The sequence below is a fragment of the Oncorhynchus keta genome, chromosome 8, assembly GCF_023373465.1.
Source record: "Oncorhynchus keta strain PuntledgeMale-10-30-2019 chromosome 8, Oket_V2, whole genome shotgun sequence".
Lineage (NCBI taxonomy): Eukaryota > Metazoa > Chordata > Actinopteri > Salmoniformes > Salmonidae > Oncorhynchus > Oncorhynchus keta.
Window position 1 is genome coordinate 2,434,112 of NC_068428.1, and position 23,887 is coordinate 2,457,998.

The 23,887-nt window shown below is 42.1% G+C and overlaps 1 protein-coding gene across 2 annotated transcripts in view; it reads right to left on the reverse strand.

Moving 5' to 3' along the window:
- mboat2b (membrane bound O-acyltransferase domain containing 2b) overlaps nucleotides 1-23,882 on the reverse strand; it is a 63,653-nt gene extending 39,771 nt beyond the window's left edge. For both annotated transcript variants that reach the window (XM_052523358.1, XM_052523359.1), the window contains exon 1: nucleotides 23,306-23,882. In XM_052523358.1, coding sequence (XP_052379318.1) covers nucleotides 23,306-23,392 — 87 coding nt within the window. In that variant the 5' untranslated portion in view covers nucleotides 23,393-23,882. The remainder of the gene's footprint in view (nucleotides 1-23,305) is intronic.
- Nucleotides 23,883-23,887: the final 5 nt, after the last annotated feature.

Consider the following 23,887-nt stretch of genomic DNA (forward strand, 5'->3'; position numbering starts at 1 on the left):
TCAGACCCTTTGCTATGAGACTCGGAATTGAGCTCAGGTGCATCCTGTTTCCATTGATCATCTTTGAGATGTTTCTACAACTTGATTGGAGTGCACCTGTGGTAAATTCAAATGATTGAACATGATTTGGAAAGGAACATACCTGTCTATATAAGGTCCCACTGTTGACAATCCATGTCAGAGCAAAAACCATGCAATGAGGTCGAAGGAATTGTATGTAGGTCCCAAGGTCCCCAAGAACACATTGACCTCCATCATTCTTAAATGGAAGAAGTTTGGAACCACCAAGACTCTTCCTAGAGCTGGCAGCCTGGCCAAACTGAGCAATTGGGGACGAAGGGCCATGGTCAGGGAGGTGACCCGATGGTCACTGACAGAGCTCCAAAGATCCTCTGTGGAGATGGGAGAACCACTCCACCAAATAAGGCCTTTATGGAAGCCACTCCTCAGTAAAAGGCACAGTCCACACAGAGTTTGCCAAAAGGCACCTGAAGGACTCTCAGACCATCAAAAACAAGATTCTCTGCTCTGATGAAACCAACATTGAACTCTTGGCCTGAATGCCAAACGTCACTTCTGGAGGAAACCTGGCACCATCCTTACGTTAAAGCATGGTGGTGACAGCATTATGCTGTAGGGATTTTCAGGGGCAGGGACTGGGAGACTAGTCAGGATCGAGGGAAAGATGAACGGAGTGAAGTACAGAGAGATCCTTGATGAAAACCTGCTCCAGAGAGCTCAGGACCTCAGACTGGGGAGAAGGTTCACCTTGCAACAGACAACGACCCTAAGCACACAGCCATGACAATGCAGGAGTGGCTTCGGGACAAGTCTCAATGTCCTTGAGTGGCTCAGCCAGAGCCCGGACTTGAACATCTCTGGAGAAACCTGAAAATAATTGTGCAGCGATGCTCCCCATCCAACCTGACAGAGCTTGACAGGATCTGCAGAAAAGAATGGGTGTGCCAAGTCTGTAGTGTCCTACCCAAGAAGACTCGAGGCGGTAATCGCTGCTTGGGGTGCTTCAACAAAAGTACTGAGTAAAGGTTCTGAATACTTATGCAAATGTAATATTTCAGTTTATTTTTCATAAATTTGCAAACATTTCTAAAGAAACTGTTTTTGCTTTGTCATTACGAGGTATTGTGTGTAGCTGTGGATTGATTTATTTTTTAATCCATTTTAAAATAAGGCTGTAACGTAACAAAATGTGGAAAAGTCAGGGGCTCTGAATACTTTCGGAAGGCACTGTATGGCCAATTTGCATATATTCCCCAGTCCAAGTTCACATGCGGAACTGCATAAAAATCCTTGATTTTCTTTTTATCCCAATGTTACACACTGGCCCCATTATTTATAGAAAGACCCACATACACCAGACATACATAATTTACACACACACACACACACACACACACACACACACACACACACACACACACACACACACACACACACACACACACACACACACACACACACACACAACTCAGAGGCCCAGCTCATGAGCTCCATCAGTAGCAGATTTTATTTTAGATTGTTAAATGAATGTGTTCATGCAACAAATGTTAGTGCATCAAATCGTATCAAACTGAATTGTATCGATTCTTTCTCTAATCAAACCGAATTGCACTGAATAATTTCAAATTAAACGTATCGTAGCCCATGTATCTAGATACGTATCGAGACGTATTGAAATGGAAGGATGCACAAAGCTAGAAATGGTGTTTGAGTAGATATGGCATTTCTAAAATGGGACAGAACAAGGACGATAGCCTGGCCAAATTAGATGGATCTCAAACTTTTTCTCACACAGGATACTTTCAGTTCATCGAAAGGTAGATTAACCCTAAAACCTACAACTGCAGTTTTAGACTACGTAAAAAAGACGAAGTCTAGGACTTAAAAAAAAGGGGAATGATGGCAAATTTCCGAAATGTGCCATTATACCCCTTTCAGATTGATGCCTTTTAAGATGAGCAATGCTGGGGAGAGAGTGTGACAGTCAGAAAGAAAGTTGAGGGGTGAGTTAGACTTGTTTAAAAAAAAAAAAAAAAATCCTGCTCTGAATTTATCTACCGCTCATTAATATCTCATGGTGGCTCTACTGCTGTGCACTCCTGTACGCTCCTTCCAGACACTCAAGCGTCATCGTCTTCTTTAATTCATGCTCCTTGATGTCTAGGCTAGGCTACAGTATTCCTTCCCACTGCTCTCTACAGCCTGCAGGGGCACGCCAACCTCAACCAGAGACAATACCTTCTACAGTGCCAGGTGTTCTGAACTATGGGCTCGGTTCAGAGCCCATATTCCTAAAGCGTCTCAGAGTAGAGTAGAACTAGGATCAGTTCCCCCGTCTATAATAATCTGACTCATTATGATCTAAAAAGGCAAAACTGATCCTAACACTTGTGTTGCTTTGCCATCATCATCCCCTCAATGTGAAGTTCTACCTGCTACACAGAGCGTGTGGTTTGAGAGTGGAGAGGAGCAGAGGGGAAGAGGGGAAGTCTATTCTATTTTCCTCTACTGTACCATTTCTTGCAAGTACTCATGCAACTGTTGCAAGTGGTTGTACTAAATTATCTTCTAATTTCACACGTTGCTTTTGTTTACATTGTGAATGTAAACATAAGCTGTCTTCGTATACCCATACTAACATACTGTATACTGCATACTTAATGAGTATAATACTGTGAACGGAACAGTATCTTTTTAGTTTAGCATACTAGCTCTACCGGAAGTTGATGCTGTTGCTATGCAACCTCTTGCTAGCTAGTTAGCGTAACAAATTACTAGTTTGACATTTTGGGTCTGTTCTTAAATTCAATCTGGAGTGCCAGAGTGCGGTCGTAAATTCAGAGCGTTGTCAGATGTCGGTTTGTAAATTCAGAGCGTTTCCCTCTCGGCGCACACACTAGGACTCTAGGGCTGAGTAGTTTTGATTTAAGCGTTCTGATCTTACAACGGCAGTCGAGCACCCAAGCTAACATTGGCTAGTTTGCTAGCCACTTCCACACAAATGAGAGTGACCACTGACCATTTTACTCGCCCTAGCAGAGCTGGTTAGGCAGTTTTCATGTTATACAGAGTGTTGGTGACTAACTGTATTGCAATTTTTTTTTTTGCTGACTTTAACTGACACCGGCCATATTCGACCGGTGTTGAGCGCTCAAAAATTCAGAGCAAATTTACGAAAGCACCCGAAAGTCCCTTGAGAACGCACAACGACTATACCATTTAGCTAAGAATGACGGGAATAATAAAGTCAATAAATGTTGGGTAGTTAGTTAGCCTACAGTTAATATACTGGCAAGTTTGATGTATAAGTAGCCAACTAACATCAGATAGCTAATTAGCTAACATGGCACATCATTACAGCAGTATGTGGTTCGTAAGGACACCATAGGTAAGCTAACAAATTGTCAGCCATCATAACTGTAAGCTAATTTATTTGAAAAGTAAGGACTTTATTACATTGCTCAACATTTTGTTAAAATTTGTCATAATTAGTTCATTAAAGCAATGAATTTGTATCCACTAATGTTGGACTTCGGCTGCATATTTTAACATTTTCTTTTTTTTAAATCATAAAGAATTGCATTATGGGCCCTAAAGTACAGAAATAGTGTCCCCTGCTTGTATACTTAATTAAGGTTACAGTTATGAAAACTTAGGACACTAAAGAGGCCTTTCTACGGACTCTAAAAAACACCAAAAGAAAGATGCCTAGGGTCAGTCCTCGCTGTGGCAGACCACGTGTAACACCTGCACAGGATTGGTACATCCGAACATCACACCTGCGGGACAGGTACAGGATGGCAACAACAACTGCCTGAGTTACACCAGGAACACACAATCCCTCCATCAGTGCTCAGACTGTCCGCAATAGGCTGAGAGGCTGGACTGAGGGATTGTAGGCTTGTTGTAAGGCAGATCCTCACCAGACATCACTGGCAACAATGTCGCCTAAGGGCATAAACTCACCATCTATGGACCAGACAGGACTGGCAAAAAGTGCTCTTCACTAGGTCCATTCCCCCCAGAAGGGCTAGGGCCATTCCCCTCAGAATTGTCCAGGAACTTGCAGGCGCCTTGGTGGAAGAGTGGGGTAACATCTCACAGCAAGAACTGGCAAATCTGGTGCAGTCCATAAGGAGGAGATGCACTGCAGTACTTAGTGCAGCTGGTGGCCGCACCAGATACTGACTGTTACTTTTGATTTTGACACTCCCTTTGTTCAGGGACACATTATTCAATTTCTGTTAGTCACATGTCTGTGGAACTTGTTCAGGTTATGTCTCTGTTGTTGAATCTTATGTTCATACAAATATTTACACATGTTAAGTTTGCTGAAAATAAACGCAGTTGACAGTGAGGATGTTTCTTCTTTTGCAGAGTTGATATACTCAATTCACGCCACTAATAGTATGGTTAGTGTGGGCAGTATGAGTATTCGAACACAGCTATAGTCAAGCTAGCTAGAGTAACAGATAGCTAGTAGCTTCTTGACTTCATAAATCTTAGTAAAATAACCAGTGGTGTCTAGTGGGGGCCATTATTCATCCAAAATCAACTATAATTTTCCATTATTTCAATTCACAAGACAGAATGAGCACATGCGTCAGCCATCAGGAATTGAAACTCTGCGACTCTTGAGCTTGGACGCTTCCATTGGACATGACGCAACGCAGGTGCAACACAGGCAGTACAGATCTTTCATTGATTTCAAAGGAAGCATTCCCTCAATGGTTGATGGCAATGCTGGATGACCAATAGTTTAGCAGGGCCGTTAATCAGCACTCCTACTCTGGGCTGGGTTCATACTGTATACAGCAATGGGTTGAGGTAAAGCTGGGGAGGATATGTACTGGATGTGTGGGAGAATGTGCCAGCCAGCCAGCCAGCAGACGGACATTGATGGAGTGCAAATAAATCAGATGTTCTACTTGAGGGACCAGGAAATAACTGCCTTTTCCCTATATAGTGCACCTACTTTTTACCAGGGCCCATAGGGCTCTGGTTAGAAGTAGTGCACTGTACAGGGAATAGGGTGCCATTTTGGACGCAGACGGGAACTGGTATGCAGTAATCTCTGATAAAATGTTAAAGTAGCTTCCAGATCACAAGGTCATTCTGGGTGGACTGTAGAACAAATGAAGAAAATTAACAATGTTGAGAGTTGGAGGAAATGTTACTATGTAGATAGACATTTTAAATAGGTTTCAGAAAATGTGTTTCCTACTACAATGGGCTGTTGTAACACAACCTGTGTCAAATATTTTTTTAGACAGCCTTTAAATGGTACATTATATGTGCAGATGAGGTGACATCACAATCATGTTTTAACAATGGTAACACAACACCACAACCACAGGAGGATGTAAAATACTATTTTTGCCAAATAAGGAGTTTTTTTTAAGCCTTTATACAAACAATAAGAAGCCAAAACAAAAGGATGACTACTACACAAAATGTTAGAAATTGTATGGAAAACTAATGCATAAGGCCAGGATGAGGCAGTGCCCAGAGACGACAGAATAGGGAGACCCATACATCACTACACCACCACCCTGCTTCTCTCACAGGATTACGTTTGCGTCCCAAATGTCCACCTATTCCCATAGGGCTCTAGTCAAAAGTAGTGCACTATATAGGGAATATGGTGCCATTTGGGACGCAAACTACAACAGAAAAACTGAGGGGGAAAGTAAAATTTCACTAGAAGAGACCTGCCTTGCTGTCTATCTATGTCATTCATATAGAAAAGTATGACCTTACACAAACAAAGATAATAATTTCCTCTATTACAGGATTGAATGAGCCTCCATTCTAAATCGCAGCATCCATCCAATCACAAGGAGGCAAGAGAGAACACATTCTGGTGAATGTTAAGGCTCATTGGAGCCCATGATGGAATGGATACTGAAGAAGCCTGTTGCTAGGATACAGCCTGCATGCCTTCCAATAGCAAAGATGTTGATGTGCTGCTGAGCAGAGGCCATGTTTTTACAATCAACTGTCTCATCGCATCATCTGTCTCATTGCCACAATGCAACAAGCCATATCCTCAATGGCTTTTCTTCTTAACAATTATAGCTGTAAGGACAGCCTATGCAAAACAAGAGAGAACCACTGCCTCTACTCTTGTTCAAGCCTAGAACATATGCAAAGTCACGATCTCCACCCACCAAAAATCTATCTCACATCAAAATACTGTCATGGGCAAATAGGAAATTCACTTTGCCAGTTGGAATTAAGACACTATCAACCGCAAATACATCAATAAGATGTACATCTGGAGAAAACCAGAGGAACACAACCCCAGCTGGCACCACACACACACACACACACACACACACACACACACACACACACACACACACACCATAATAATGGCAGGAATGGAGTGAATGGAAGGGCATCAAACACCTGGAAACCACATTTAATACCATTCAATTTATTCCATTCCAGACATGACTATGAGCCCGTCCTCCCCAATTAAGGGGCCACCAGCCACCTGTGACATGCACATCCCTTCTCTCTAGTCTCTGCCACACTGCGACCAACAGAAAAAGGTCACTGTTTTACATCAGTGGCTGATTGCACATTCCACAGTTCTTCCCCTTTCCTGTTTTCACTACTGACCATTTCCCCAGGTCTCACTCCAGAGACCCAGCCCCTGGCCACTGAGACTGTTATCAGATCCAGCCTGGCCCTACACCCCACAGGCTGCAGTCACAGAAACATCAGTCCACATAACAGAATGCATCACACTCTTAATAATATCTCCTGTGCAGTGTGAGCTTGTTCACTACTTCCCACAAATCTAAAAGCATTGGAGATCTGCTAGGCCTAAATTACTAAAATGTAAATGTACTGATTTGCTACAGTTTGGATAACAGGCTAGTCTAGTCTACGTCCCAAACGGCACCCTATTCCCTACATAGCACACTACATGGTTAAAAGTAGTGTGCATATATATATATACACACACATATACACACACACAGTGGGGCAAAAAAGTATTTAGTCAGCCACCAATTGTGCAAGTTCTCCCACTTAAGATTAGAGAGGCCTGTAATTTTCATTATAGGTACACTTCAACTATGACAGACAAAATGAGAAACAAAATCCAGAAATCACATTGTAGGATTTTTAATGAATTTATTTGCAAATTATGGTGGGAAAAAAAGTATTTGGTCACCTACAAACAAGCAAAATTTCAGACCTGTAACTTCTTCTTTAAGAGGCTCATCTGTCCTCCACTCGTTACCTGTATTAATGGCACCTGTTTGAACTTGTTATCAATATAAAAGACACCTGTCCACAACCTCAAACAGTCACACTCCAAACTCCACTATGGCCAAGACCAAAGAGCTGTCAAAGGACACCAGAAACAAAATTGTAGACCTGCACCAGGCTGGGAAGACTGAATCTGCAATAGGTAAGCAGCTTCATCTGTGGGAGCAATTATTAGGAAATGGAAGACATAGAAGACCACTGATAATCTCCCTCGATCTGGGGCTCCATGCAAGATCTCACCCCGTGGGGTCAAAATGATCACAAGAAAGGTGAGCAAAAATCCCAGAACCACACGGGGGGACCTAGTGAATGACCTGCAGAGAGCTGGGACCAAAGTAACAAAGCCTAACATCAGCAAGGGCATTGAAGATGAAACGTGGCTGGGTCTTTCAGCATGACAATGATCACAAACACACCGCCTGGGCAACGAAGGAGTGGCTTCGTAAGAAGCATTTCAAGGTCCTGGAGTGGCCTAGCCAGTCTCCAGATCTCAACCCCATAGAAAATATTTGGAGGGAGTTGAAAGTCCGTGTTGCCCAGCAACAGCCCCAAAACATCACTGCTCTAGAGGAGATCTGCATGGAGGAATGGGCCAAAATACCAGCAACAGTGTGTGGAAAACTTGTGAAGACTTACAGAAAACGTTTGACCTCCGTCATTGCCAACAAAGGGTATATAACAAAGTATTGAGATAAACTTTTGTTATTGACCAAATACTTATTTTCCACCATAATTTGCAAATAAATTCATTAAAAATCCTACAGCGTGGTTTTCTGGATTTTTTTTCTTTATTTTGTCTGTCATAGTTGAAGTGTACCTATGATGAAAATTACAGGCCTCATCTTTTTAAGTGGGAGAACTTAAAAAGATGAGGCCTGTAATTTTCATCATAGGTACACTTCAACTATGACAGACAAAATAAAGCAAAAAATCCAGAAAACCACGCTGTAGGATTTTTAATGAATTTATTTGCAAATTATGGTGGAAAATAAGTATTTGGTCAATAACAAAAGTTTATCTCAATACACAATTGGTGGCTGACTAAATACTTTTTTGCCCCACCATCCTATATCCTATATATTTATTTTATGTTATTTTAATGGACAAAGAAATGTGCTTTTCTTTCAAAAACAAGGACATTTCTAAATGACCCCAAACTTTTGGGAACAATTTGAAAATGCACACCAAGCCAGTGTTCTTAACCCATTATTCCCCATTGGCCGAGTGCAAAACATCTGCTCTTGGCATGTCATCGCCATCAGTATTAACTGAGAGAACAACAGCCCCCTCTCATTGAAGCCACGGAAGTTCAAGGCCTACCGCGGTACACCAGTAGTGGAGGCTTTATTATGCCAAAAACAGGATCCCCCATTATAGTGAATTTAAAAAATGTGCAATCTTCACGTAAAAAAATAAAAAAATTCAAAGACAGTTATGATACCAATAATTGCTTCTAATTCTCCAGATGTACGTCCTTGAATTGATTATCAATTTGAGTTAGTCAATGAGAGGATGCAGCACTGAGTTAACCTGCAACGTCACTTCCTGGAGTGGTAGTAGCTCAAACTGCTCATGTTATATCTTAACCGACTTCGTTTGGCTTCAACGCGCTATTGAGTCTTCAAACAGGAATGACTTGTGTCATGTGATCGATGGCTTTGTCCATTGGGTATTACCGAGCAGCAGGAAGTTGCTCTCAGATGATTAAATCTCCCATGAACACTAAGTGCTCTCTCAGTGCAATGCATTAGACACACAATTATTTATCTCAAGAGTCCCCATTCTAAACCATTACTCCATAGCTAGACAGTCATACACTTAGGTAAAGTAATAGAGGTTTGATCAGGAGAGAAATCATAATGACTACTGCCGTTTCCAGAGATGAGGTAGACCTCCCATGATCTACAGAGGAAGAATAGTGTATTGACCATTTTATTTTCAGATTACACGTTCGCAAAGATGAGTTACATGCAGAGAAAGATGCGTGATGCAATAATGCACACCTGACATAATCATAGTGGACATGAAGAATAATACCAATTCATCTATTTAACTACTTCACATCAAACCCTCTATCATTCCTATTACACTATGTCTGCATCTGCATCCCAAATGGCACCCTTTTACCCATTTAGTGCACTACTTTTGGCCAGGGGCGCAAAGGGTGTGCAACTGGGAGTGGATAAGGCTCTGACTGAGATCCACCCAGGTCATGAGGTGGCAGTGACATAGGTTGCTTCCCAATTGGCACAATTCCCTATTTAGTGCAATACTTTTGCCCAGAGCCTATAGGGAGTAAAGTCCAATTTGGGGCACAACCACAGAGAATGAATCATAGAATGAGTCACTCCTGAGGGACAGCGGCCTCCTCATAAAGCCACACGGCCGTGGCCCCAGTGCCAGGAGGCAGCAGGGGGTAGCCAGGGTACCAATGTCATCAACCCTACTGCCATGAGCTACAGTCTGTCTTTGTTATTCTCTTTACCAATCCTGATGGTTATACTAGGGCAAGACTTTATGACTTCACACAACAGGGGTTTCATTTCCCAGCGGTTCAGTATTCTGACCCCGGGTGTGTTCCAAATCGTAGTGCACTACATAGCAAACAGGGTGCCGTTTGGGACGTAACCTGACCCTGCTGACCCTGTTCAAGGGCAGAACTCACCATACTGAGAAGCATGTTAAATGAGGAATCTATATATCACTCTTTTCTAGATGAATCATCAGTAGCACCTCCCTTTCCCACACAACACATTGCTTCACAGATACATCAATTGAATAATCCCATCCCGGAATGATCTAACTACAGGAACTGGGGAAATTCCCATCATGTTCCAGTATGCTCCGCCCTCGCCCGGGAAGACACCTCTGACTGTGTCCTTCACCCAACAGTGTCATTTGGGACCTAGGCTCTGACACATAGAGGGAAGGAAGTGCTTTGTAGGTGGAACCGCACAGTAGAGGGGCCCACTGGCAGCCAAGTACAATCAGTGAGCAGATTTAAAATGCCCAAACGCCCATGTAAATAGGCCTGCTAGCACACAGAACATTGTGTCACACACAGAGCACAGTAGACAAGGAAAAATCCTGAAAATTATCAAACTAAAGAACTGATTTGTAAAAACTAGTACCCCTCAGATGTTGATTATTCAAATGTAGCGTTATCGTAGTCATATACATATATACTGATTGATTATAAGCACGTGCCAGGGTTTGAACCCCTTTTTGAAAGAGGATCCTGTGCAGTGTTATAAATCCTAACCCCCGTGCATGCTATTTCAATCATTTCATCCACACTGCTCTCGCACCTCAACGGGTGTCTGCGTAACCAGGCACTAAAATGGAACTTCGTTTTATTTGAGACGCTTGGCGTACTTGCAAGTCCCACCTCTCCCAGCTACTCATTGGCTTTCAAGAGCAGACAAATCCGCGTGGGGTATTTGAAATATGAATGAGGAGAGATTAATCATAGATTTAAGGGGGGAACTTCATTTTTTATTTTATCTGTGGATTAACACTAGAAGCGTCATATGAAGAGTCATGAATTTAAACATTTTAATTAGCCTACAGTGCAATTTTCAAAGTCATATACCACTGTCCTTGACTTTTCCTGTTCAAGTATATTCAAAACACTGTCGTTATTCAAATGTCGATGTGTATTCGCAGTTTTAGGAGGACATGTGGTCCTTCTGTGGCACAGTTGGTAGAGCATGGCGCTTGTAACGCCAGGGTAGTGGGTTCGATTCCCGGGATCACCCATACGTAGAATGTATGCACACATGACTGTAAGTCGCTTTGGATAAAAAGCGTCTGCTAAATGGCATATATTATTATATTATGTCATTTTTGCCCCCTGCCGTTCCTTCACCAAACAGTTGGCTGCCATCTGAAACAGACAATATTCAGAATATTACAGACGATATTATTCTACATGTGAGGACTTGCGGAAGTATAGCCATTGGCTACTAAGCGGCAGACTAGTAACATTTTAAAAAATGCAATTCTGTTCTTTTGAAATATAATTGATTTGTTTTTTATGTTTCTTAAGACATGTCTTAACAAAATATGGAATTGTCTGGTTATTAGATATAGCCATCAGTAACAAACTAATGAAAATGCTATTTTTTGAAATAAAATGTTACTTAAGAGCTTTATAAACAAAACCAAAGGACTATTTTTGCAATAGCATAGAGTGCATTTGGAAAGTATTCAGACCCTTGACTTATTCCACTTTTTTTTTTTTATGTTACAGCCTTTATTCAAAAATGGATGAAAACATTTATCATAAAATCAACACACCATAATGACAAAGCAAAAACAGGTTCAGACATTTTTGCAAATGTATTCAAAATAAACTGAAATCCTTATTTACATAAGTATTCAGACCCTTTGCTATGAGACTCGAAATGGAGCTCAGGTGCATCCTGTTTCCACTGATCATCCTTGAGATGGTATTACAACTTGGAGTCAACCCATGGTAAATTCAAATGATTGGACATGATTTGGAAAAGGACAGATCTATTTATATAAGGTCCCACAGTTTGTTTGTTTAAAAAAAAAAAAATTAACCTTTATTTAACTAGGCAAGTCAGTTAAGAACAAATTCAATGACGGCCTAGGAACAGTGGGTTAACTGCCTTGTTCGGGGGCAGAACGACCTTGTCAGCTCAGGAATTCGATCTTGCAACCTTCCGGTTACTAGTCCAACGCTCTAACCACTAGGCTATCTGCCGACACCGCATGTCTGAGCAAAACCAAGCCATGAGGTCGAAAGGAATTGTCCATAGAGCTCCGAGACAGGATTGTGTCGAGGCACAGGTCTGGGGAAGGTTACCAAAACAATTCTGCAGCATTGAAGGTCCCCAAGAACACAGACACCTCCATCATTCTTAAATGGAAGAAGTTTGGAACCACCAAGACTATTCCTAGAGCTGGCCGCCCAACCAAACTGAGCAAACGGGGGAGAAGGTCCTCGGTCAGGGAGGGGACCAAGAACCCGATAGTCACTCTGACAGAGCTCTAGAGTTCCTCTGTGGAGATGGAAGAACCTACTAGAAGGACAACCATCTCTGCATCAGTCCAACTATTAGGCCTTTATGGTAGAGTGGCCAGACGGAAAGCCAATCCTCAGTAAAAGGCACATGACAGACCACTTGGAGTTTACCAAAAGGCACCTAAAGGACTCTCAGACCATGAAAAACCAAGAGACCAAGGGTCTCTGGTCTGATGAAACCAACATTGAAGTCTTTAGCCTGAATACCAGGAGTCACGTACAGAGAAACCCCTGATGAAAATGTGCTCCAGGACCTCAGACTGGGGCAAAGGTTCACCTTCCAACAGGATAACGAACCTAAGCACACAGCCAAGACAATGCAGGATGTGTCTTTATGGGACCGTGTTCGTTAGCAATACCACTGAAAATATCAAAAAAAGAAGGTCCAAACGTCTCTGACAGTGGGAATCAAGCTGATTCTATACCATTTTACAGAGGCCAGTTCATGAAACGAAGGCTTGCTCATTAAAGTTTTTTTGACAAGAGTCTATGACATATCAGGACAGGTAATTTCACTGAGCAGCCATTAGAAACACAGGCTGTAAACAGTGATCACTAAGGTCATTACAGAAAACACCAGACTGATACCTATCAGAATTATTTGTGAGGATAACATTTAGGAGAGTAGCCTTTTCTGGGGGTTTGGAGTCATACCTTGTGGGATTGGTAATAATCTGAGAGAGATTTAGGGAGTCCCATTGCTTTAAGATTTGGTCAGGTGGTTTAAGCATGTCCCAGTTTAGGTCACCTAGCAGGACAAATTCAGACTTAGTGTAAGGGGCCAGGAGAGATTTTAGGGCAGGTAGGGTACAGGCCGGTGCTGATGGAGGAAGCAAAATTCTACAAAGATCGAGCAACAAATCATTTTAAAAAAGGACTATATGCATTTCAGGTAAAATAACAACCCAATGTTCATCTCCCAGGAAAATGAAAAATAAAATCTTAAACACTGGGGTAGATTTCCTGGACGTGGGCAGACTGCCTGTAATAATATAATAATAATATAAAATGCAACAATTAATTATTTTAGTGAGTTACAGTTCATATAAGTAAATCAATCAATTGAAATAAATAAATTAGGCCCTAATCTATGGATTTCACATGACTGGGCAGGGGCACTGCCATGGTGGGGGGTCACAAAAGGACTTTATTACAGACAAAAATACTCATCGGTTTCGTCAGCTGTCTGGGTGGCTGGTCTCAGACAATCACACAGGTGAGGAATCCCCTGGGCTGGCAGGGTTACATGTGGTCTGCAGTTGTGAAGCCAGATGGAGGTACTGCCAAATTCTCTAAAACAACGTTGGTATGGTCGAGAAATGAACATTCAATTCTCAACAACAGCTCTGATGGACACTCCTGCAGTCAGCATGCCAATTACACACTCCCTCAAAACTTGAGACATCTGTGGCATTGTGTTGTGTGACAAAACTGCACATTTTAGTGTCCTTTTATTGTCCCTAGCAAACAGGTAATTATCATGCTGTTTAATCAGCTTCTTATTTAATCAGTTTCTTGTCAAGTGGATATATTATCTTGGCAAAGGAGAAATGCTCACTAACAGGGATGTAAACAAATTTGTGAACAAAATTTGAGAGAAATATGCTTTTTGTACACATGAAAGATTACTGGGATCTTTTGTTTCACCTCATGAAACCAGTACTTTACATATTGAATTTATATTTTTGTTCAGAATATTTTCCTCCCTCTCTAGGTCAGTGAAAATGCTGAGTAATACAGGGTCAATGGCTGTCTCTAAACCACTTGCGACATCAGAGATTCTCAACCCCAAGAGGTTTGTTAAATTAATTAGCTCCTCAACATAAAATGAATTATTCTCAATGCAGAAGCATGCTGTTCTACACTGTCATGGTTTCACTTTTAGTTTAATTTATCAGAAAAAGGAACATGAAAATTACAGCGTAAATGGTAGATTCCCAGTCGCTCTCCAGAGAGCACTCCGAGGCCTCAGAAAGTGTCCCATAAGCAGTCCTTTATAGACTTAGATATAAAAATCCCCAAAATGGCACCCTACCACCACAGCGCACTACCCAGGTCAAAGGTAGTGCACCAAATAGGGAATAAGGTGCAATTTGGGATGTAGACACTTTTTTTTTGGCACTTTTAAAATAAATACCTACAGTCAACTTGTGCACTAGGTAATAGAAAAAGCAGATCAAGTTCATAATTTGGCCTTTTAGATAATTTTTCCATTATGATGCTTACCGGTACTACTTGTACTGTACTAGTTTCTCAAAACAGCTGTTTGAGCCTGTCATGTGTGTTTGTTTACAAAGAACCACAATGAACAAAGCAGAGCCCTATACTATGTACGTGGTTTGAGGACTTTGCGATGTAACTTTGGTCAACTCTGAGTTTAACTCGGGATAACCGGTACCACAAAAGTGGCTCTCCTTTTAGCCAGGTACATTTCTATGGCAACGAATCCTTCAGAACTAACCTGCTCCCTGACAGGCTAACTCAGGGATTACTCCATTTATCCTGAATGACGTGTCAGAGCCGCAAATTGAGGACCAATGAAATCAGATTCCCTCCCTCTCGCAAAGATTGAGTTTACCATCCTCTTCATTTGACAAAGACGACTGATTAAATGTTTTATAAATCAAGTTGTTTTTGTGTTGAAAGAAAAAGTTTAAATACCTAGCACATTACACATTAGTAATGGCAGAATGCAATTGAAACTTCACAGTAAAACTTTGACTTAATTTTGATCGATAGAAGAGGGAAAATAGGTAAGTAATAAAATAAAGATGGCACTATATACCCCTCGGGAGATTCATGAGGTGAGTCACTCCTGCAGCACAATTTAAAGCTGCAATATGTAACTTGTTGGGAGACCTGACCAAATGCACATAGAAAAGTGAGTTATAGACATATCATGGTCATTGAAAGCAAGTCTAAGAAGAGGTAGGTCTGTTCTATGTGCACTATTTCTATGCTTCCCATTCTTAAGTCTCGTTTTTGTGTCTTTTACTTTCGGTTTTGTACACCAGCTTCTTGGAAACAGCAGTTGAGACAATCCCCACCTGGATTAACATCCATTCCTTGCTGTCTAATATTTTTTTATCCATGCTGCAAGCTATGTTTTGAAATACTTGCATAACTTTATGAGCTGTGTTGTAGTTAATGTTTGCAAGCGCTAATTAGCATTTACCTAGCATCCGCTGTGGGAATTCCTTATCACCTGTTAGCATTTTGTTAGCATTCTGCTAACTGATGTTTTGGGGTCTATTTTTATTTGAAGATATGGAAATATGGATACCGCCCAACCCTTTTCCACAGGCCTACGTCCATGGCCGTGCAGATCCCTGGTTCCGTCCCCAATTGAACCTTATTCCCTAGTGCACTTGGTCATTCCACCAATTCGGTGTCTTTGATATGTGTAACTTGGTGGAAAATAACATTTGATTTCACCTCATTTGAACATTCTGTCAACGCAATAAAAAACATGTTTTCCCATCTCAAAAATGACTATAGTAAGTGCCAAATAAAGTAAAAGGGTTGACCGTAACAGGGTTGACGGTTTCATCTTAAAATCAGCCATAAATTCCCTTGCGACTGAGGAAATGGAAGCTTGTTGTGTACCACAGGGAGGGGCAATTGAGTGTCATGAAATGAAATTGTTGAAACAAGCTTCAGAGAGTTCAGTTCACGTAACAGGGTTGACCTTAAAATGAGGGACAGGGTTTTTTTCCATTAAAATGAATCACATTAAATAAATAATCTTCAGAAATGACTGTCAAAGCAACAAAATATCTAGGAATTCACAATGATGGTGAACTTCGAGAAATCTTGGAGGTTAAGTGGGTTAAAATATTCCTGGAAGTCACAGAGGGTGGATGGAGTGAAATGCCAAAAGTCTTTATTTTCATATTTAAAACACATCTGATTTATTGAATTCTCCATGTTTCCTATATTAAAAAGGGCACTTCATTGAATATAACAGGCTTTTAAAAACATTTCTACTTAAAATATCAAAAAGGCTCTCATTTGGGCCCTGGTCAAAAGTAGAGTAAAGAGGGAATAGGGTTCCATTTGATCCAATCTGCTCCTAGCCCTGAAGAGATAGGAAAACCCAGTCCCATGGTCACGTAACCTCAGCCAACATAAGGAACAAATTAGCCAACTGGGGTATTCACTCAACAAACTCATAGGTCTATGACATGAATCCCTCTCGGTTTTATGAGACGGGAATCGGAGTTGAGTGGATTTATTCAAATGAGCAGTCAGCATTATTAGCTCCATGTTCTGACTTGAGTTGGTTACATTCCCGTGGTTATGTAAAGGTCACACATGGACTGCACCCTCTTCTTTATTTAGGGAACTACTTTTGACCACGGCCCATAGGGAATAAGGCTCTGGTCAAAAGTAGTGCACTATGCAGGGAATAGGTTGTCATTTGGGTTTCAGCCACTGTGCCAGATAGCCTTCCTCTACTCCCGGAGCACATTCCTTCTCACTGCGCTACCAGGGTGTTGGACAGCAAACTCAGGCAAAAACCTTTTGGATGGGGAACATCACCATTTATGGCTTGGCACAAAAGATTCTCTCATGCGCGCACACACACACACACACACACACACACACACACACACACACACACACACACACACACACACACACACACACACACACACACACACACACACACACACACACACACACACACACACACACACACACACACACACACACACACACACACACACACACACACACACACACACACACACACACACACACACACACACACCTAATGCAATAAGCTTGAGCTCCTCCGCTTGCTAAAATATTCACTGCAGTAGGTCGACAGCAGTGCTTGTGACGCATCTCACACTCAGGATGTGTCAATTGCGCTGCATGTGTGAAAGTACTGGTAACCAAGTTTGCTTCTATACCACCACAGTCAAGGATGTAAATGCAACTTGGCCATAGGGAAGACACTTCCATTGAAACTTCAGAACCATTAACCCACAGCTCTGGAAGCATCTTAGAGTGCTGATCTAGATTCAGTTTAGCCTTTTAGACCACAATGAAAAAAAGTGAACTCTGGTAGAGTATTTGGGAGTCTCAGAGACTCATATCAGAGTCATGAGCAGAGCATGACTGCGTCCCAAATGGCACCCTATTCCCTATGTAGGGTCCTGGTCAAAAGTAGTACACTAGTAAATAGGGAATAGACTGCCATTTTGGGACTCTGACCGTGTCTTCTGGAATGCCCAAGTGTTATTACCCCTTCGATATTACAGAAGTCTTCTGCCCTGGGCCAGAGTTTGCAGTAAGAGCTAGGAAGCCTATAACTTATAGCTGCAGATACCCTTTTCCCCCTGGACAAATCCCTAACACTAAATCAGCTTACTATGACCGTGTTGCTGGGTATGGCCAAGCAGAAACCAAACTGTGATCGTGTTCCAAATGGCATGCTATTAAGTGGCAATAGAGCTCTGGTCAAAAGTAGTGCACTATAAAGGGAATAGGGTGCCATTTGGGACACAGCCTGTCTCTTTTCATAGGAGAAGTCTGAAGTAAAGCTGGCTTAGACCAGCTCTAGACTCCAGGCAGATCCCTGGAGCCGCTCCTTTTTTGGTTTCTAGCTTATAGCAAGTTGTTTCCACAGTAACATCACTTGAGCGTGTCATTAAAACACCATACTGTAACTAGGGAAACATAAGAAATGTTAGTCTGCCACCGTCTCTGATGGATTGTACCGCAGCCCCTATGACTGACTCAATTACTCTTACATTGCTGTGGATTTCTCAGTTTTTCACATTTGATTTATTTCACCTTTATTTAACCAGGTAGGCTAGTTGAGAACTAGTTCTCATTTACAACTGCGACCTGGCCAAGATAAAGCATAGCAGTGTGAACAGACAACACAGAGTTACACATGGAGTAAACAATTAACAAGTCAATAACACAGGAGAAAAAAAAGAGAGTCTATATACATTGTGTGCAAAAGGCATGAGGAGGTAGGCGAATAATTACAATTTTGCAGATTAACACTGGAGTGATAAATGATCAGATGGTCATGTACAGGTAGAGATACTGGTGTGCAAAAGAGCAGAAAAGTAAATAAATATAAACAGTATGGGGATGAGGTAGGTAAATTGGGTGGGCTATTTACCGATAGACTATGTACAGCTGCAGCGATCGGTTAGCTGCTCAGATAGCAGATGTTTGAAGTTGGTGAGGGAGATAAAAGTCTCCAACTTCAGCGATTTTTGCAATTCGTTCCAGTCACAGGCAGCAGAGAACTGGAACGAAAGGCGGCCAAATTAGGTGTTGGCTTTAGGGATGATCAGTGAGATACACCTGCTGGAGCGCGTGCTATGGGTGGGTGTTGCCATCGTGACCAGTGAACTGAGATAAGGCGGAGCTTTACCTAGCATGGACTTGTAGATGACCTGGAGCCAGTGGGTCTGGCGACGAATATGTAGCGAGGGCCAGCCGACTAGAGGATACAGGTCGCAGTGGTGGGTGGTATAAGGTGCTTTAGTAACAAAACGGATGGCACTGTGATAAACTGCATCCAGTTTGCTGAGTAGAGTATTGGAAGCTATTTTTTAGATGACATCGCCGAAGTCGAGGATTGGTAGGATATTCAGTTTTACTAGGGTAAGTTTGGTGGCGTGCGTGAAGGAGGCTTTGTTGAGGAATAGAAAGCCGACTCTAGATTTGATTTTAGATTGGAGATGTTTGATATGAGTCTGGAAGGAGAGTTTACAGTCTAGCCAGACACCTAGGTACTTATAGATGTCCACATATTCTAGGTCGGAACCATCCAGGGTGGTGATGCTAGTCGGGCGTGCGGGTGCAGGCAGCGAATGGTTGAAAAGCATGCATTTGGTTTTACTAGCGTTTAAGAGCAGTTGGAGGCCACGGAAGGAGTGTTGTATGACGTTGAAGCTCATTTGGAGGTTAGATAGCACAGTGTCCAAGGAAGGGCCGGAAGTATACAGAATGGTGTCGTCTGCGTAGAGGTGGATCAGGGAATCGCCCGCAGCAAGAGCAACATCATTGATATATACAGAGAAAAGAGTCAGCCAGAGAATTGAACCCTGTGGCACCCCCATAGAGACTGCCAGAGGACCGGACAACATGTCCTCCGATTTGACACACTGAACTCTGTCTGCAACGTAGTTGGTGAACCAGGCAAGGCAGTCATTAGAAAAACCGGGGCTACTGAGTCTCCCAATAAGAATATGGTGATTGACAGAGTCGAAAGCCTTGGCCAGGTCGATGAAGATGGCTGCACAGTACTGTCTTTTATCGTCTTTTATCGATGGCGTTTATGATATCGTTTAGTACCTTGAGCGTGGCTGAGGTAACTATCATCTTGAATTCAGAGAGTGAGAGAATTTTAGTCACAATATGGATATATGATACACTTGTTATTTTCAAGGTGACAGGAAGAAAAAAATAATTTGGGTCTCTACAATCTCTGTTCTAGGCCAAATAACTAGGATATCACTGGCGGTGATAGGGCGGTGCACAATTGGCCCAGCGCCGTCCGGGTTAGGGGAGGGTTTGGCCAGGGCTAAAGGAGTAATAATCCCTATCCATCTACAAGGCCTACTACAAGACAACAGTTGGCAAACTCACTCACTACCTACCCTGATAGTAATATGTTGTATGTACTGTATCAGTGTTGGCTACTGGGGAGAATGTAGTACATTGACAATGAAGTAATCTTCTAACAGCAAACATCTACAGCCAATACAGTACAGGAAAATCACTTTCTGATGACAAAAGTCCAATAGTCAGAGGGAGCTCTCTAAACATTGAGGAATGGTGAAATGACCCAGTCCACACAGTCAACAGACCTCAGTCTAGGGCCTATAGGCCGTAGATGGCATCTTTGCATTCCGTAGGCAGTGGTAAGCCACATATCTGTAGGCTGTAACTACAGACCAGTGTCTACGGAAGAGTGAGTAATGTTACAGGATCCGTAGTAGACCCAGGGCTCATTTTACTGCCTGCCTAGAGAACAAGATCACTTAATAGATTAGTAACAACTTCTGTCATCAGAGACAACTGAAAAATCTACCATTGGAGAGAGAAGGGAAAGAGACCATTAAATAATGTTGATCAGCAGCTATACTTTTATAAATTGATGGTATTCTGGAAGACAGATGCTGTCACAGTTGGTTTTTAGGTACAAAGAGGCCAAAGATAAGCGTTATAGAAAGATCATTCGATATAATGCCACACCTCTGAGTGAGTATGAAGCTACTGTTTGTAAGGTAGGCCATCAATATGTAGAGCCAAAGCTGTACCACAGAGATCAATGGACATACTCAGTGAGTACTCATTAGAATAGACTCCATGAAGTCACCAAACAAGCACACCGCATACCTCTCCACATGAAGGAGTTGTTCAGATGACCCACTGTTGTGTTCGCGTTTCCTTCATAAATACTATAGGAGCATTTACTGGCAACTACAGTGTCTCTTGTAGAAAGCAGAAGTACAACAGTACATCTTCTTGAATTGTGCCCAACTGGTACCTAATTCCCTTTATAAGGCATTACTTTTGACCAGGGCTCATAAGGTGTGAAAAAAGGAACAAGGTGTGTTGATTATAAACAAAGAGGCCAGGCAGTACTAGGCAATACACTATAACCACCTAGATCTTTTAAGTGACAGACAGGTTTTAAAGTGGCAAGTAGGCGAGGAGTGGGGAGAACATTTCTTCATTCTCACAGATTTATGACAAAGAGGCAATCAGAGGGAACAGCTGATGCTTGGCCAATAACCGGCAGGATTCCAATCCCAGAGATGTGTTTTGTGTCCCAAATGGCACCCTATTCCGTAACAGGGCCTATAGGGCTCTGGTCAAAAGTAGTGCACTACATAGGGAATAGGGTGCCATTTGGGACTCAATCGTGATGTGACCTTAGTGAGAGAGGCTCCCTCTTACCATCCTTTACCTAGTTCATTACAGCACATAACTCAAGGTTTAGGGCTCCCGAGTGGCACAGCGGTCTAAAGCACGGCATCTCAGTGCAAGAGCCGTCACTACAGTGCCTGGTTCAAATCCAGGCTGTATCACATCCGGCCGTAATTGGGAGTCCCAAGTCGCACAATTGGCCCAGCGTTGTCCGGGTTTGGCCGGGGTAGGCAGTCATTGTAAATAAGAATTTGTTCTCAACTGACTTGCCTAGTTAAAGAAAGGTTAAATAAAAATTCAATAGAAAGGTTGTAGCTGGGGATTCATACATTGGCTATATGGATGAGCCACATGCCATAAATGAGCATGGCTTCAAACTTGGTTGGTTATGAATGTGAAAGAGACGTGTGGCATATTCTGAGAGATTTTATAATATATATAATAATAATAATAATAATAATATATGCCATTTAGCTGACGCTTTTATCCAAAGCGACTTACAGTCATGTGTGCATACATTCTACGTATGGGTGATCCCGGGAATCGAACCCACTACCCTGGTGTTACAAGCGCCATGCTCTACCAACTGAGCCACAGAAGGACCAGAAGGATTTTTCCACTGATCTTTTTTCAGATGCAAATATTGTGTAGATCGTAAACGTAGGTGCAAATTTAAAACTTGCTCTGCACAAGCTGTTGTGGTCTGAGTAGGCTATGAGGGGATTTGATGATCTGGACATGGTTACCCCGGTGGAAGAGGTTTGTACCGGGTAAAAAGTGATTGAATTCGTTTTGGAACCGGGCCTCCCGGTGTGAGCCCGGTGCCCCGTTCAAAGCCTGAGGCGATGTCCGCTCAAAACAAAAGTGACGTAGCCTAGGCTAGATTAAGCACGTGGAATAGGATTCTGTGTTCACGTGAAAAGGCCATTTCTCTTGATAACAATTATTTATCTGCATTCCCAATTAAAACTAGTTTGAAAAGTATACAATTTATTTGATGGAAAGTGATGCATGTTTCTTGACGATGCACCATGCTGCCTTGTTGACAACATGACCGAGCGGCACGGATTACGGTTCGACTTGAAAAGGGCGCTCCTTCCTCACCACTTTTGTCCATTCATGTCACGGGCCATAGACCAGTGCACTGCGGCCCAGGTTAATAGAATTTACTCTGTTATCTGAGTGTTCACTGTAGTCTAATGACAAGGGAGACTATTTCATTTACATATAGGTAGTCATAGGTTTAGGCTATGTGAAAACCATTGCAATGAATACATTCCCTAATTTCGGTAATAACTGAAGGTATGATAAATAGATTCATTTGGCACTGGCAGCAATACACATAGGCCTATTCTACAGCACTGATTAGGCTAATGAAAATGTGTCATTTATTTATTTTGTGCATAAAATAAAACTGGCTACATTGAGTTTAGACAGGCAGCCAAATTCTGCCCCTCCTCCTAAATTTGACTTTTGGCCAATCAGATTAGTTCTGAAAAATACCTTAAGTGAAAAGATCTGATGGAACTGGTCAAAAGACTAATTGGTGGGAAAAAGATCAGTATTGGGATGCCTGTGTGAACGCAGCCATTATAGCCTGAACAGTGAGAGGACAATGTCAGATGTGAATCCAAATATAGGATTTTTGTAGACAGTCTGCTACACAGAAACCTACGGTACATATTGTTCAAATAAGCGACTTAATTGAAAGGTTGGCCGAAGATTCATTGTCGACTAAACGTGACATTTGTGTGACATTTAAAAGGGGCCTTTAATTAAATAATTACGAGATGTGCGTTTATGCCAATATGGCATCAACGTGTTGACACAACCCGTGGAACCGCAATTGAATCACAGCAATCCAAATTCATGATTTCTTCTGAGCGAAAAATACCAATCTTCGTTGTTTGATATTGGGGAATCAAATAATAAACTGCACAATGTTGGTTTTGCTGCGATTTCGGACATGCGACGGAATTCTAGAAATACAACTGAATAGCATCTGTTGGAAAAAAAAACAAGAAATTGCATATTTACCTGGTCGAGGGGGAGATTGATGATTTCGCTTATGGGTTGCAGCAAACTGGATCCAGTGCATGCCGGTGACACTGTTTCAGTAGCCATGATTCAGTGAGTGTTGAGAGAGTCCCTCTGCTCCCCTTCCCCTCTGACAGTGGATCCCCGATTCGCCCCGACTCTGATCCTACATCCACCGCTGTAGCTGCTGTTTGCTGCTGGCCACTACTGGCTGTCGGTTGCTCTACAGCACCTTCTAGGCGGAAATACTTCCCAAATCAACCATCATTTGGGCGGGGAAGGATTCGGCTCATCTCCGCTTTAGACAATGGTTTGTGACAATGTCAGCACCATATAGGCTGGACTAAATAGGCGTTGGTGCCACTAATAAGTCTAAAAAGTATAAATGGATCTTTAATTCTCCGTTTCCAGTTGAAATAGGCTACTTTTTATTCGCGTTATTTCATTTCTCTTGTAGTCCAAAATGTAACTTTTTTTCTTTATAAATAGCATACTAAAATGTTATATTAAGCGCAGGTCCTCAATATGAAGCTCTGCTTCCGCGCACACTGAACGCAAAATAAGATGCTGCGCTGCTGTCCC